The 15,532-nt window shown below is 44.0% G+C and overlaps 1 protein-coding gene across 1 annotated transcript; it reads left to right on the top strand.

The window, feature by feature from the left end:
- Positions 1-1,634: 1,634 nt before the first annotated feature.
- On the top strand, positions 1,635-9,077 carry LOC309527544 (vomeronasal type-2 receptor 26-like; the record flags this gene model as incomplete). The annotated part of the gene is made up of 6 exons (XM_082214369.1): positions 1,635-2,189; positions 2,540-2,831; positions 3,390-4,187; positions 4,590-4,817; positions 6,963-7,089; positions 8,167-9,077. The coding sequence occupies exons 1-6, from the start codon at positions 1,975-1,977 to the stop codon at positions 9,075-9,077; spliced, it is 2,571 nt and encodes an 856-aa protein (XP_082070495.1). The 5' UTR covers positions 1,635-1,974.
- Positions 9,078-15,532: the final 6,455 nt, after the last annotated feature.

Below are 15,532 nucleotides of genomic sequence, written 5' to 3' on the forward strand. Positions count from 1 at the left end.
AAAGTAAGAAATGTTAGATTCTTATGTTAGATTCTTATTTCACTGATGGTGTGTGAGAAGGTGAACCCAAGATCTCTGTTCAAGACAAAAATTAAAACCATGAGCCATCTGTTTTAGCCATCTGTTTTGGAGTGAAAGGGCAATAGGGCAATAGGGCAAAGATGATCTGGTAATTAAGGTGCCTGGTCGAGGCAAATGTAAGATATATGGCTACTTGTCTGCCATTTATGGATAGAGGGAAATATAGCTCTTTGTCTCCCATAAAAGGTAATAGGAAATGGGTGTATCTTTTATGATTGGTTCTAGCAAACAGCCAATAGGAATTTCAACCAGGCTGATTGGACAGAGGCAGCCAAAGGAGGAGCAAGGGGCCTGGGCTGAGGAAATATAAGTGCTGGCCATCAGGGCTGGAGTGAGCAGAGCTTTGGTAACCATATACCACTGTGTCTCTCATTTATTTGTCTGACAAATAAATTATTATTTTAATTTCTCTATTGCTGCGTTGAATATTTCATTCCAGCTAAGCGTTAACTGCAAGCAGGGTGCTACAATAATTATTAATTGAATTTATATACCTATGCCGGGAGGCCTCAGGGTAGTTCACAGAACAAAATCAAAGTATAACTACGACACCACAAAATATGTAATCAAAAAACAATGCCCCAATAACCCCCCCCCCCTGCATAGGCAAGCAGTTTCCTCTCACTGCAATTCCAGCTAATCATGTGTATGGTGAGAAAAAGGTCCAAAAGCATCATTATCAAAGTTCCCTTAGCTCACTTGTGATGCGGAGGAGATTGACAATAATTGACAGTAGACCTCTTAAAGTTTCTGATGCCCGATTCTTCACTAATAGCAATTGTGGATTTGCCCCTTGTTGCTTGAAATCATTCCTGTACCAGGCTCTTCTATCTTGAGTTAGACTGCACATTATTAATAGCTGAATTTCCTAAGCCTCTTAAGACATTGTCCACTGAAATGCTAAAGTGCAAAATGAACTTAGCTAAATTAGTAGAAAAGGGACATTAAACTAGCTGCAGGAAGGACATAGATAAAAGGTCATATGGAAATCTACAAGATTGTTTGTGGAAGAGAAATATTTTCGGCACATGAGTTATGATGAGGATCAAAAGTACAAGACTAGGAGAAAACTTAGTACATGGAAGGACATGACAGAAACTTGATATTAGGTAGTCAGAAATGAGGTAAGCCAGACACCTCAGTTTGATTAATTATTATTATTATAAATAATAAAATTTATATAGCGCCCATTGGCCATAGATGTCAGGGTGGTTCATAACATAAAAAGACAATATAAAAAAGACAAAATACATAATAAAAAAGAACATAAACTAACCAATAATCTCTCCACCCAGAAGATATTTCTAAGTGCATTAGATGTCAATCAGCCAAAAGGCCTGGTTTAAAAGGAACTTTTTCACTTGGCACCTGAAGGTGTACAATGAAGGTACCAGCCGGACCTCCCTGGAGAGCAGGGTCTCCAGTCCCACAAGCAAACACCCTTGATGTCAGGGGTGCCAACTTAAATAAAATATTGTGGGGACCCAGGTAAGCCACGTGACCCATGTCAAACTAACCAACTTTGCACCGACTTTTATTCCTCGCAGCCATGTTTATCTCCATCTCTGCTCCTGCCCCTCAAGCCACACAGAGACTTCAGGTTGTTGCAAAGATGAACTTCCTTCCCCTAATAATTATCAAAATCATCATGGTTTATTCTGCCTTGTTCCTGAGGGAAAAGTTGATGCACAGAAGATCACCTGTGTCAGAGACAGACTGAGTCAAGGCTGAGAGTAAGGGGGGTGGGATACATCTGTGTGAGGTTTAATGGCTCTGAAGGTATAGCTGACCACCACCCATATTGGATAAATAAGAGTTTTTTGCCTTCTTCTGATGTAGCTGGCTATGGGGGAGAGAGGAACACTCGCAAGAGAGGTGTAGCAGTCAGTCAGAATGAGATCCCAGATGCTGATGCTACTAATTTTGCTTGAATCCTGTAGAAACCTGAAGGCAAAATGCCCCCTGAATCCAATCCAGGAAGGAATCAAAGCACAGAATTATTTCCAGACTGGCGACTTCCTCATTGGCGGGATAATATCTCCAAATATGTTTGGTCTGCAGCTTCCATACATCTTTTCGCAGCCCCCATTAACCAAGTTTAAAGATGAGTAAGTAATTATATGCAGAAGGACGTTCCGTTTTTCTACTGCACCCCAATGGCTCCTGTTTACTTGGGAAATCGTCTCCATTTTAGGGGTGAGGACTCTGTGGTCTTCCAGATGCTGCAGGTCTACAGCTCCCATCAACCCTGATCACTGGCCATGCTGGCAGGGGCTGAAGGGAACTTGAATTTCGCAGCAGTTAGTGGGTTGCATGTTCCCAGACGTGCTCTGTTTTTACCTTCTGTGCTGCTGTGTTGCTTGTTGAAGAACACAAGTGTATAAATGAACCTGATCATGATTTATTTTCATTAAATGGTGAATGGTTTGACACTTTTTATTTGATTGATTTCATACAGATTGCCATTTAGGTTCTACTGGCATATTTTGTCCTTCTTGTTCACCATCCAAGAGATCAACCAGAATCCCAGGCTCTTACCCAACATCACCCTGGGCTACAGCCTCTATGAGAACTATTACAATGCAAGGATCACTTCCGACGCCATGCTAGACCTGCTTGCAGGTGGGGAAAGCAATATTCCAAACTATCGCTGTGGAAAATGGAATAATATCTTGGCTGTTCTTGAAGGAGCCAATTCCATCATCTCCAAAGTGATTTCAACCACGTCAGGCATGTACAAAATCCCACAGGTATGAAGGGTGGGGCATGGAGGGACACAAAAGAGGTTCAGCAGCAAAATAAATTCACTTTATTGTCAGCAGAGTCAAAAAGAGTCATCAAAGAGGGAGAAAATCCTGAGCTAGACAGCTCTGTTGGTTAGAGTGTGGTGCTGCCAACGTCAAGGTTGCAGGCTTGATCCCCGTATGGGACAGCTCCATTGCAGGGGGGTGGACAACATGAACCTCAGGGTCGCTTCCAACTCTACAATTCTATGTTCCCTGTTTAGGAAAGCTTTTAATGTTTAATAGGTTATTGTATTTTAGTGTTCTGTTGGAAGCCGTCCAGAGTGGCTGGGGAAACCCCGCCAGATGAGCGGGGTATAAATAAATTATTATTATTATTATTATTATTATTATTATTATTATTATTATTGACACAGAGACTTTGCTGGAGTTGCAGCCTCCCAAAGTTTCAAAATAAAACTATAAGCCCCAGTCAGCACAATATTTGTTAGGTATTAAATATTTCAGGCTAATCTTGTACTTTGCTCTGAAAATGAAACATTGTACTTTTCTTCTGCACTCCAGATTAGTTATGGCTTTGTATCTGGGGTTGTTGATGAGAACACCAAAGTCCCTTTTGTCTACCGTACGGTCCCCAATGAAGAAGTTCAGTTCCTGGGGATTGTAAAGTTGCTCCAGCATTTTGGATGGATGTGGATCGGCCTCTTTGCTCCAGAGAATGAGAATGGAGAAAGGTTCTTGAGTGCCATGACATCTCTGATGGCCAGCAATGGAATTTGTGTTGCCTTTTCAGTAACAATACCAGAAAAGATGTTCACACAAAGTGAATCAGTTGCCCTACGGAGAGAGACCGATTTATTCCTTTACTTTGTAAGCAGTTATAGGGGATTGGTTATCATCATGAAACTACAACAAGAAATCAAGAAACAAATTGGGCCAAAAGTATGGCTCACAACAGCTTTTCAAGACATTGACATCAATTTGTTTTTCAGTCCAAAGTACTTGAATCATATCCATGGTTCATTCTCCTTTGTAATGAAGACCAAAATAAGGAGCAAACATGACTGCTGTAAATCAGAGTCCCATCTTCTTAATCTTCTTCGGCAAAAAGCATTTAGTTGTTCATACTCAAAGCACGTCCTCGCTGTGAGAGGTTGGACAAGATGCAGAGATGTGGAGAATCCGGAGGTGCCGTCTGAAGAGGAGCTGCAGACTGTTCTGTCTCAAGACAGCCACAGAACATACTTCAGTGTCCAAATCATGGCACATGCTTTAAATGTTGCCTGTTCATCCAGATCAAAGCAGATGTTGATGGCGGGTGGAGGAGACCAGTTGGCATGTCAAAGGCTCCAGCCATGGCAGGTATTTCCTTTCCCTTTCTAGAAATCAAAGTTCTTTCTACCAACTCTACAATAATCATTCTCATTGATTTAGACGTGAATGCAATATCAAGGTGGTCTACTGCAATAAAAAACATAAGACCATATAATAAAACCATAAGAAGCCAAAACCAGTTAAAAGCAGACGTCCCTCCACCTGGAAGGTGTCTGTTTAGTCTTCCCAGTAGGAGAAGTTGTGGCACAACAGGAGTTTTGAGTTCCAAGGAAGCAGGGATGAGGCATCTAAAATGCTTTCTAAGTTTGGGTGTTTAGTCCTCTGTAGATTCCAACGAGGCCAGGTATGCCAGGACTTGGGAGCTCAAAGGGAGAAGGGATGAGATGTCCAAAATGCTTTGAAATGCTGGTGTTTCCCCTGTCATTCCAGCTTCACCCTTTCATAAGAGAAACCCGGTTGTTGAACACTTCCATGGGCGGACTGTATTTGGGTGAGGATGGGGAGCTGCCAATCATGTTTGATATTGAGAATTGGGTGGTGCTTCCCAATGAGTCTTGTGTTAGAGTGAAAATTGGGAGTATAGAGAGAGAGGCATCCACTGACTTCAAGCTCACCATTAACCCAGAAGCTATTGTGTGGCCCAAGAGGTTCAACCAGGTAAGAGCCCCTTTATTCCACATGATACACATGAAGATCTAGTAATGTGTTGAATATTTCCAAGAGGAATTCAAGTATAATCTTTGGGAGGTTTGGCTGATGCTTTCATTATAATAAATTAAGTAAATTATTAAATGTGTATAATGCTCTTCATGTGCAGATACACGCACACAAATGTATGTATGTATGTATGTATGTATGTATGTATGTATGTATGTATGAATCTATGTATGTATGTAATTTTTTCATATATTGTGGGAGCCTTTTGTGGATCCTGATTGAGCTGCACAATATGGTCCATGGTAAATCCAGCAACAGAAAAATTCCTGTGGTCCCCGCCTTCCCTGGATGCCCTAAGCACGTACTTATTTTGCTTAATGGTTAATCCAGCCCGGCCCTGCGAGATCTCATGAGAACATCGCAGAGCCCACGCAAGAGCATCCTGGAGCCCAGTGAGCAAAAGAGAGAGCTTGGGAGTAAGTCCTGCTTGGCATGCCAGTTCCTGAAGGTCAGGGTGGTTGTGCAGGAGCCGTTCCAGGGGGCTCATTTGAGTATAGTGGAATTTTGGTTCTGGAACTTAATCCATTCCGGAAGTCTGCTCAACTCCCCAAACTGTTCGAAAACCAAGTTACGGCTTCTGATTGGCTGCGGGAGCTTCCTGCACTCAACTGAAAGCTGCATTGGACATCTGGCTTCTGAAAAATGTTCACAAACCGGAAGACTTGCTTCCGGGTTTGCAGCGTTCAGGAGCTGATTTGTTTGGGAGCCAAGCCATTCAGGAACCAAGCTACCACTGTGTATACATTTTTGAATATACTACTCCTTGCCCGGAATGTAACTCCTGCATAAGATGTGATCATACTCTATGTTTAAATACTGCTCTTCATCAGAGTGTTTTATTGCTGCTGTTCTGGGATGGCCTTTTTCTTTTGTTTTCTTTTGTTTCCGCATCTTTTGCCCTGTGCCTAGAGAACTTGTTGGGTTGTTTCCAAACTATATGAATCAACTCCATAGACAAAAATACTCCTGGCACACAAATACTTCCCCTGTATGTACCTTCTTTTTTTATTATTAGACTGTGCCTCAGTCCAGTTGTTCAAAGACCTGTCTATATAGCCCAATATACCTGAAGGAGCGTCTCCACCCCCATCGTTCAGCCCAGACACTGAGGTCCAGCTCCGAGGGCCTTCTGGTGGTTCCCTCCTTGCAAGAAGTGAGGTTATAGGGAACCAAGCAGAGGGCCTTCTCGGTAGTGGTGCCTGCCCCGTGGTACGCCCTCCCATCAGATGTCAAGGAAATAAACAACTACCTGACTTTTATAAGACATCTGAAGGTAGCCATGTTCAGGGAAGTTCTTAATGATTGATGTTGTAATGTATTCCTAATCTTTTGTGGGCAGCCTCCCAGAGTGGCTGTGGAAACCCAGCCACATGGGTGGGGTAGAAATAAATTGCTATTGTTATTGTTATTATTTAAAAAGCAAACACAGCAGGGAGGCTTCCATTCTACACAATAATAATAGTAATAATAATTTATTATTTTTACCCCGCCCATCTGGCTGGGCCTCCCCAGCCACTCTGGGAGGCTTCCACAGAGTCCAAAAATACACCAGGATGTCACACATTAAAAACTTCCCTGAATGTCTTCTGAATGTCATATAGTTGTTTATCGCTTTGACATCTGATGGGAGGGCGTTCAACAGGGCGGGCGCCACTCCCGAAAAGGCCTTCTGCCTGGTTCCCTGTAGCTTTGCTTCTCGTAATGAGAGAACCGCCAGAAGGCCCTCGGCATTGGACCTCAGTGTCCGGGCAGAACGATGGGGGTGGAGATGCTCCTTCAGGTATACTGGGCCGAGGCCATTTACATCAAGCATAGGAGCCAACTCCTAGGAGCTGTGGGGGCTTTGGCCCCCACAATAAAATATTTGAGGTGGATGGGGCCCCATAAAGTTTATGGGCATCAATTATGTGTTGTGTGGCTTACCTGGGCCCCCACAATATTTTACTCAAGTTGGCACCCCTGACATAAAGGTGCTTTCTTATGGGACTGAATACCCTACTGAGTTCTTTCCAGACTCTCTGAGTTCCATATGAACAATTATTGCTGACACTTCCCCTTTAATGTGCATCTTTTCTTTATGGCTAGACTGTTCCTTATGCCAGGTGTACCAAAAGGTGTTGCTCAGGATATGCCAAGGTGGTTCAAGAAGGAAAGCCGGTTTGCTGCTATGCTTGTGTTCCGTGTGCGGAAGGGACCATATCTACACAAGAAGGTGGGTGACGCCACAGGAGATGGAGTTTGTTGGGAGAATATGAATAGGGCAACATATTAGTCAGACACTTTCTGTGAAGATTCTAAAGACATATTTGGATGCAGATCCTTTCTTGATTTTTAATCCCCTCCCGGGAAGTAATTTGAAAGAAATGACTCGCAGGAAGCAATCTCTGGGATGCAAATTGGGTTCAGCCTGCCCTGCCCATAAGGCACTGCTTTGGTTATTTTATAGCAAGCCTTCTCGGATCAGACAACCAGAACAACCCTCACAAAAGTGAATTAAAAATGTCTTTAAAATAAACGAGAAATAGTGAAAATTGCAATTCATTTAAAAGAGAGAAAGCATAATGCGCAATAATAAAAAAATTAGGTGAACAATACATTACATTGCATTGTAGAACAATTAAAAATTATGGGATTTCAGCAGGAAGTTATTGGATATCCCAGACAAGGAGTTTGAAAACAGCTGTAGCAGCTTGGAAGAGAGGAGTTCAAGGATATTAAAAATAAATAAATTAAAAGTTGTGTGTCCTTGTTTCTCAGTTTGATCCTTTTACATGGTTTGCATGTTTTGTGGTATTTGGTTCATTGTGACTTGCTATTTTTTATTGATTATAGATTAATAATTCTTTATTGTACATGATAAGTGTAAGCTGTTAATCATTTGCTGATATGAAATATTACTGTTTACTATTCCTTAGTATTAATATTGAATATTTTTGAATTTTGCTTTATTTGATATGTTGTTTATTTTAAAGTTATGCTTTTATTATGACTTTTTGTGTGTGTAATACGCCTGTGATCTTTGCTGTCTATTTTGTTGTTTCTTCAGCTTGTAACCCTCCTTCTGCATAGCAATATAGAAAGTCAGTATACAAATTAAAAGTGAAATGAAATATGGAAATGAAGTAGTGTTACTGCCAGAAAACTATCGCATAATGAAATGCACGAAAAAAGCTTCCCTTTCTTACAATTCATTCTCATTTTCTGGTATCTCCCATGTGAGTGCATTTCTCGACATGTAATAGAATATGTCTGTAAGCAAAGCCAAAGCCATTCCTTTTCTCCTCCTCAGATGCAGAGCGTTGCACCAAATGTCCAGAAGAACAATATCCAAACAAGGACCGAAATCACTGCATTCCGAGGATTATCACCTTCCTATCATATAAACAATATTTGGGGATTCTCCTGACTTCTTTGGCTCTCTTCCTCTCCTTAACCACAGGCTTTGTTGTAGGGATCTTCATTAAATACAAGGAAACTCCCATAGTCAAAGCCAACAACAGGGACCTCTCCTACATCCTCCTTGTCTCCCTCCTGCTGTCCTTCTTGTCCTCCTTCCTCTTCATTGGCCGTCCCAGGAAAGTCACCTGCCTCCTTCGACAAACGGCCTTCAGCACCATCTTCTCAGTTGCTGTATCTTCTTTGCTGTCCAAAACCATCATGGTGGTGCTGGCCTTCCTGGCCACAAAGCCAGGGAACAGGCTGAGGAGATGGTTAGGGAAAAGTCTGGCCACCTCCATTGTCCTTTCCTGCTCCAGTGTCCAAATGGTCATTTGCATTGTTTGGCTGGGCATCTCTCCACCCTTCCCAGAGTCTGACATGCATTCCCAGCCCGGAGAGATCACCCTGCAATGCAATGAAGGATCTGTTGCCATGTTTTATGCTGCCCTGGGTTACATGGGCTTCCTGGCTGCCATCTGCTTCACGGTGGCTTTCCTGGCCAGGAAGCTGCCTGGGGCCTTCAATGAAGCCAAGCTGATCACCTTCAGCATGCTGGTCTTCTGCAGCGTTTGGATCACCTTTGTGCCCACCTACCTAAGCACAAAGGGGAAATGCATGGTAGCTGTGCAGATCTTCTCCATCTTGGCTTCTAGTGCTGGGCTTCTGGGCTGCATCTTCATTCCCAAATGCTACATTCTTGTGCTGAGGCCTGATCTGAACACAAAGGAACACCTGGCCACAAAACCTAAAGTTGTTCTCTGATTCTTATCATATTTATAACTGTATTCCACGACAGTAGTAGTGAAACACGCAGAGTTGCCTTGGGAATGAATTTATCTCCTTAGATAAAATTTGCTCTTCATTTTTCATTCCTCTTGAGTGATGAAAGGGAATCATTGAATCACATGCCTGGAGAGTTTCTGGGCATACAACTTTTAGGGATAGCCCTACCTGTAGAGTTACACGGAGTGCAGCCTCCCTCTTCATACATAATTATCTTTCTCTACCATATCCAGTTTGTACTTTGACATGACCCACCTCCCTTTCTTCCTGAATTCATAACCGAAGCCCAAAGAATAACTTAGTTTAACTTGAAATTCTGCTTCTAATATTAAAAACAGCAACTGAAAAACGGAATCTCATTTGAGTGTATTAATGGTTGAATGAACCTTCTTAAGGCCCTTGGAGCTGGACCTAAGTATCTGGTCTGGACGATGGGTGTGGAGACGCTCCTTTAGATATACAGGGCCAATGTCATTTAGGGTTCTCAAGGTCGGCATCAGCAAATGAATGTGACAGCTGTCTGTTTGGTGGGAGTGAGAGGGGCACCACGATAGCTGGAGCCAGAGACAATGATGGACAAGAACCACCACTTGTAAGTAAGAAGGCAGAAGAGTGGTGGTGGCATGAAGGCCGGTTGAGATTGTTGGGTAGTCCCCACTCACCCTCATGGAGCAGACCTCTCACTTATTTGCCCTGAGCTGCTGAAGAAGGGCAGGATGCATCCTTTTTGTCTCCCTCTCTTATATAGCACCAGAACTCATAAACATTCAATGAATCTGAAGGTTGGGAGATTGTGAGCAAACAAACGATTGAATCATGCAGTACATAGTTACTTCCCCCAAATGCCAGTCACTGGTGACAAGTGCCTGGCAAGGCCATTGCTTTCATGCCCTACTTGTGAGCTTCTCAGCAATGTCTCATTGGCCACTGTGTTGCAGGACTAGATTGGAGTTTGGACTAACCAAGCAGGGCTGTTCTTAGCAAAGGTCAAGCCAAACTCATCCCCGAAATTCAAGTGTCTCATGTTGCTGTTTGAAGCCACATCTGTGATTTGGTGTAAACATATTTTTCCAGCTCTGTCCCTGCCCCTTGAACCATGTATAGATCCTGGGAACTTTCTTCTCCTTATAATTATAGAAATGATAGTGGTTTATTCTTCCCAAAGCTCAAGAGAGATCCCTGGCAATTGCCCAAACATCAGAGGCCAAGGAAGCCTGAGGTTATACGTGTCACACTGTGCTGGAGGGTGTTGACTTCTTCTGATTACCTGGCTGTGGGGGAGAAAGGAGAGGTCAAAATAGAGGTGTAGGAGGCCAAGCCAGAACGACCTCCCTGCTGCGGCTTCTGCTGCTGCCTCTGCTTCTAATGCACCATCAAGTCTTGACGCGCAGCGTAAATTGATAATGCAGAGTTTTAAAGAATAAATGCTTTACTAAGTTAAAATAAACTTCTTCATAAACAACATGGTTCCAAACAAAATAAAAAAATTCCTTCCAGTAGCACCTTAAAGACCAACTAAGTTAGTTCTTGGTATGAGCTTTCGTGTGCATGCACACTTCTTCAGATACACACGTGCATGCACACGAAAGCTCATACCAAGAACTAACTTAGTTGGTCTTTAAGGTGCTACTGGAAGGAATTTTTTTATTTTGACTATGGCGGACCAACACGGCTACCTATCTGTAAATGGTTCCAAAAAGTTTGACTGAGATTACATACTGACTCTGCTCACCACTGAAGCAGACAGACTCTGATTTCTTACAGAGAGCACAAAAGAGAAACTGGCTACTTTGTCACATGTCAGAGTCTCCCAACAGTTAGCAGTTAGGCCTGAATAACTTTAGGAGGCCCAAATGACTGTGCAGTCCCAGCACTTCCCCGCCTGCTTTGCTGCCTCTGCTCTCATGTGTCTTTGTCACATGACAAGTCTGTGGGAAGCTGAAAGCAAAGTGCTCCTTAAAGTTGATGAGGGAAGAAAATGAAGTGCAGATTTACTCGCGGCCTGGAGACTTCCTCATTAGCGGAATCATATCTCCAAGAAGCTTTGCTGAGCCACTTCCATATAACTTTTCCCAGCCCCCAGTAACCAAGCTTAAAGTGTAAATAATTAAATACATCATGGATATTGTAGTGGTTGGGAGTTACTCGTGCGTAACCCTGCTCCGTTTGAGCATCGGATTGCCTGGTTAAACCCTCCGGACTACGCAGCCCATATTTGCGTGGCTGCCCTTAGTCACTCGTAGAATCTGTCTGTGGGCGTTTCTTAAAGCGTTGCCAACATAAGAGTTGTTTGACGCCCAATCGTCTCCGCCTCTCAGTGCGCGGGAGTCTCCTGCGCTGGGTGGCCGTGGGCAGCGGGGTGCTTGGGCTCTCCTCGCTAACTTCCAACGAAGAGTCCTGGAGCCCCTGCACCTCCCTGTCCCGTTGCTCTCCTGGATCCCTGGTGTTACACTCAATCTCTTCCCCTTCTTCCCGGCTGAGTCTCCCTCTAGCGCTTGGACCTTCCCCTGCAGAATCAGAGACCCTCTCCTTCTCCCGTGCCTCTGATGGCAGTTCCCTGACAGATATCATGCTTCTCCAATGGTTCCCTTTCGCAGGGAAATAGTTCTTATTTCAGGGATAGGGAGACAGTGGCCCTTCAGGCGCTGCTGGACTCCGGCTCCTATCATCCTGACCACTGTTTGTGGCGGCCGAGGTTGAGGGGAGTTTCTAATCTCTTTTCCTTTTGCTCCTTTTGGTCTTCAAATAAAAACATCTTGGAGGTCCCGGGCCACAGGGAGGCTAGGCTGGCCTCAACCAGAGCCAGGGCTTTTTTGGCTTTGGCCCCGATCTGGTGGAACGCTCTGTCCCAAGAGACTAGGGCCCTGCGGGACTTGACATCTTTCTGCAGGGCCTGCAAGACAGAGCTGTTCCGCCTGGCCTTTGGCCAATGCACAGTCTGACCCCCTCCTTTGGTAATCCTTACAGAACTCTAGCCCAATGGTTGCCATTAATTTTATTTGGATTGATTTTAAAATGAAATGAGTTTAGAATGCTGTGCTACTTTTAGTGTTGTTAGCCGCTCTGAGCTCAGCTTCAGCTGGGGAGGGTGGGATATAAATAAAAATTTATTATTATTATTATTATTATTATTATTGAATTTTAAAATTTTAGGATTGAGAACATAGGCTGTTTTAGGGATGATATTTGTAAATTACAGTGGGAGATTGGCCAAAGAGCAAAATGAAGATGCTATAAATAAAACAAGGCCTTTGTACAGTTGTTTAGTCGTTTAGTTGTGTCCGACTCTTCATGACCCCATGGACCAGAGCACACCAGTGGCCATGATCTTTGTTTTTTTGATGTTGAGCTTCAGACCATGCGAGAGGTCCCGGGATCAAATCCTGGACGAGCCCTACTTTTAAGGGACGCGGGTGGCACTGTGGGTTAAACTACAGAGCCTAGGGCTTGTCGATCAGAAGGTCGGCGGTTCAAATCCCCGTGATGGGGTGAGCTCCTGTTGCTCGGTTCCTGCTCCAACCAGCTTAGCAGTTCGAAAGCACGCCAAAGTGCAAGTAGATAAATAGGTACCGCTCCGGCGGGAAGGTAAACGGCGTTTACGTGTGCTGCTCTGGTTCGCCAGAAGCGGCTTAGTCATGCTGGCCACATGACCCGGAAGTTGTATGCCATCTCCCTCGGCCAAAAAAGCGAGATGAGCGCCGCAACCCCAGAGTCAGCCATGACTGGACCTAATGGTCAGGGGTCCCTTTACCTTTACCTTTGTTGTTGTTGTTGTTGTTTAGTCATTTAGTCGTGTCCGACTCTTCGTGACCCCATGGACCAGAGCACGCCAGGCACTTCTGTCCTCCACTGCCTCCCGCAGTTTGATCAAACTCATGCTGGTAGCTTCAAGAACACCATCCAACCATCTCATTCTCTGTCGTCCCCTTCTCCTTGTGCCCTTAATCTTTCCCAACATCAGGGTCTTTTCCAGTGAGTCTTCTCTTCTCATGAGGTGGCCAAAGTATTGGAGCCTCAGCTTCACGATCTGTCCTTCCAGTGAGCGCTCAGGGCTGATTTCCTTAAGAATGGATGCGTTTGATCTTCTTGCAGTCCACGGGACTCTCAAGAGTCTCCTCCAGCACTATAATTCAAAAACCTCAAATCTTCGGTGATCAGCCTTCTTTATGGTCCAGCTCTCACTTCCATACATCACTACCGGGAAAACCATGGCTTTAATTATACGGACCTTTGTTGGCAAGGTAATGTCTCTGCTTTTTAAGATGCTGTCTTGGTTTGCCATCGCCTTTCTCCCAAGGAGCAGGCGTCTTTTAATTTAGTGACTGCTGTCACCATCTGCAGTGATCATGGAGCCCAAGAAAGTAAAATCTCTCACTGCCTCCATTTCTTCCCCTTCTGTTTGCCAGGAGGTGATGGGACCAGTGGCCATGATCTACATTTTTTGATGTTGAGCTTCAGACCATATTTTGCGCTCTCCACTTTCACCCTGATTAAGAGGTTCTTTAATTCCTACTCACTTTCTGCCATTAAGGTTGTGTCATCTGCATAACCCTTATTAATAGGTTCTTTAATTCCTCCTCACTTTGAATGTATATACCACCCTCTACCGGGAGGTGTCAGGGCGGTTCACAGAACAAAATCAAAGTATAACTATGAAACCACAAAATACATAATCAAAAAACAATGCCCCAATAACCCTGCCCCCCCACTGCATAGGCAAGCAGTTTCCTCTCACTGCAATTCCAACTAACCATGTGTATGGTGATAAAAAGGTCCAAAAGCATCGTTGTCAAAGTTCCCTTAGCTCGCTTGTGATGCGGAGGAGATGGATAATTGACAGTAGACCTCTTAAAGCTTCTGATTCCCGATTCTTCACTAATAGCAATTGTGGAGTTGCCCATTGTTGCTTGAAATCATTCCTGTACCAGGCTCCTCTATCTTGAGTTAGACTGCACATTTTTAATAGCTGAATTTCCCAAGCTGTTTAAGACGTTGTCAACTGTATTGCTAAAGTGCAAAATGAACTTAGCTAAATTAGAAGAAAAGGGACATTAAACTAGCTACATGAAGGACATAGATAAAAGGTCATGTGGAAATCTACAATGGTGTTACACACAGTTTGTGGAAGAGAAATATATCCGGAACATGAGTTTTGATGACGATCAAATGTACAAGACTAGGAGAAAACTTAGTACATGGAAGGACATGACTGAAATTGATATTAGGTAGTCAGAAACGAGCTAAGCCAGACACCTCAGTTTGATTTAAAAGGGCATTGGATGTCAATCAGCCAAAGGCCTGGTTAAAAAGGAACGTTTTGCTTGGCACCGAAAGGTGTACAATGAAGGTACCAGCTGAACCACCCTGGAAATCATTCCACAAATTGTGTCCTTGAGGAATCCCCTGGAATCTTTGTGAATCCTCTAAGCGCCTCACCGTTGTCCACTTGGTTATGAGATAGTGAGAGCGATCACCTTTTAATCCCTTGAAAATAACATGAAGCTGAGGAAGGAAGTTGGAAGAATGATGCTCTTTCCCACTTCCTCTTACAGCTTTGAACTATAAAATGTCCAGTTGTTTTTAGGGGCCTAAAAAGGTTGGTAGACCCTGGTTAAGGAACGAAGACTGTAAAAGTGGAACGTAATAGAGATGCATAAAACCATGGAGAAAGCAAAAAAGGATAGGTTTACTCAAAGAGGCATCCACAGAAGAATCCACTTGGAGAATCTAGATAGAAAATAGGAAGCAATTTTTTGGATACTGTAGCCCAATGGAGAAATTCACTGACACAGGAAAGAGTGAAGAAGTATGCATGCACGGGACACAGGTGGTGCTGTGGGTTATACCACAGAGCCTAGGACTTGCCGATCAGAAGGTCGGCGGTTCGAATCCCCGCGACGGGGTGAACTCCCATTGCTTGGTCCCTGCTCCTGCCAACTTAGCAGTTCAAAAGCATGTCAAATTGCAAGTAGATAAATAGGTACTGCTCCGGCGGGAAGGTAAACGGCGTTTCCGTGTGCTGCTCTGGTTCGCCAGAAGCGGCTTAGTCATGCTGGCCACATGACCCGGAAGCTGTATGCCGGCTCCCTCGGCCAATAAAGCGAGATGAGCACCGCAACCCCAGAGTCAGCCATGACTGGACCTAATGGTCAGGCGTCTCTTTACCTTTACCTATGCATGTACACAAAAGCTCAAGATACTGCATTGGATTAAGCTTTGAACTGGACCAGCAGCAGGACACTTCTAATGCTCATGTCAGCAGCAAAGTTCAGGCCAAACTCTCACTCACCACGTGACCCATGTCAAACTTTGGAGCAGTAATTTGTTTCCTCCAAAACATGTTTATCTCCAACTCTGCTCCTGCCCCTCAGGCCAGAAAGAGACTTCAGGTTGTTGCAGAGATGAACTTCCTTCCCCTTATAATTATCAACATC

The sequence above is a fragment of the Podarcis vaucheri genome, assembly GCF_965113315.1.
Source record: "Podarcis vaucheri genome assembly, chromosome: 2".
Lineage (NCBI taxonomy): Eukaryota > Metazoa > Chordata > Lepidosauria > Squamata > Lacertidae > Podarcis > Podarcis vaucheri.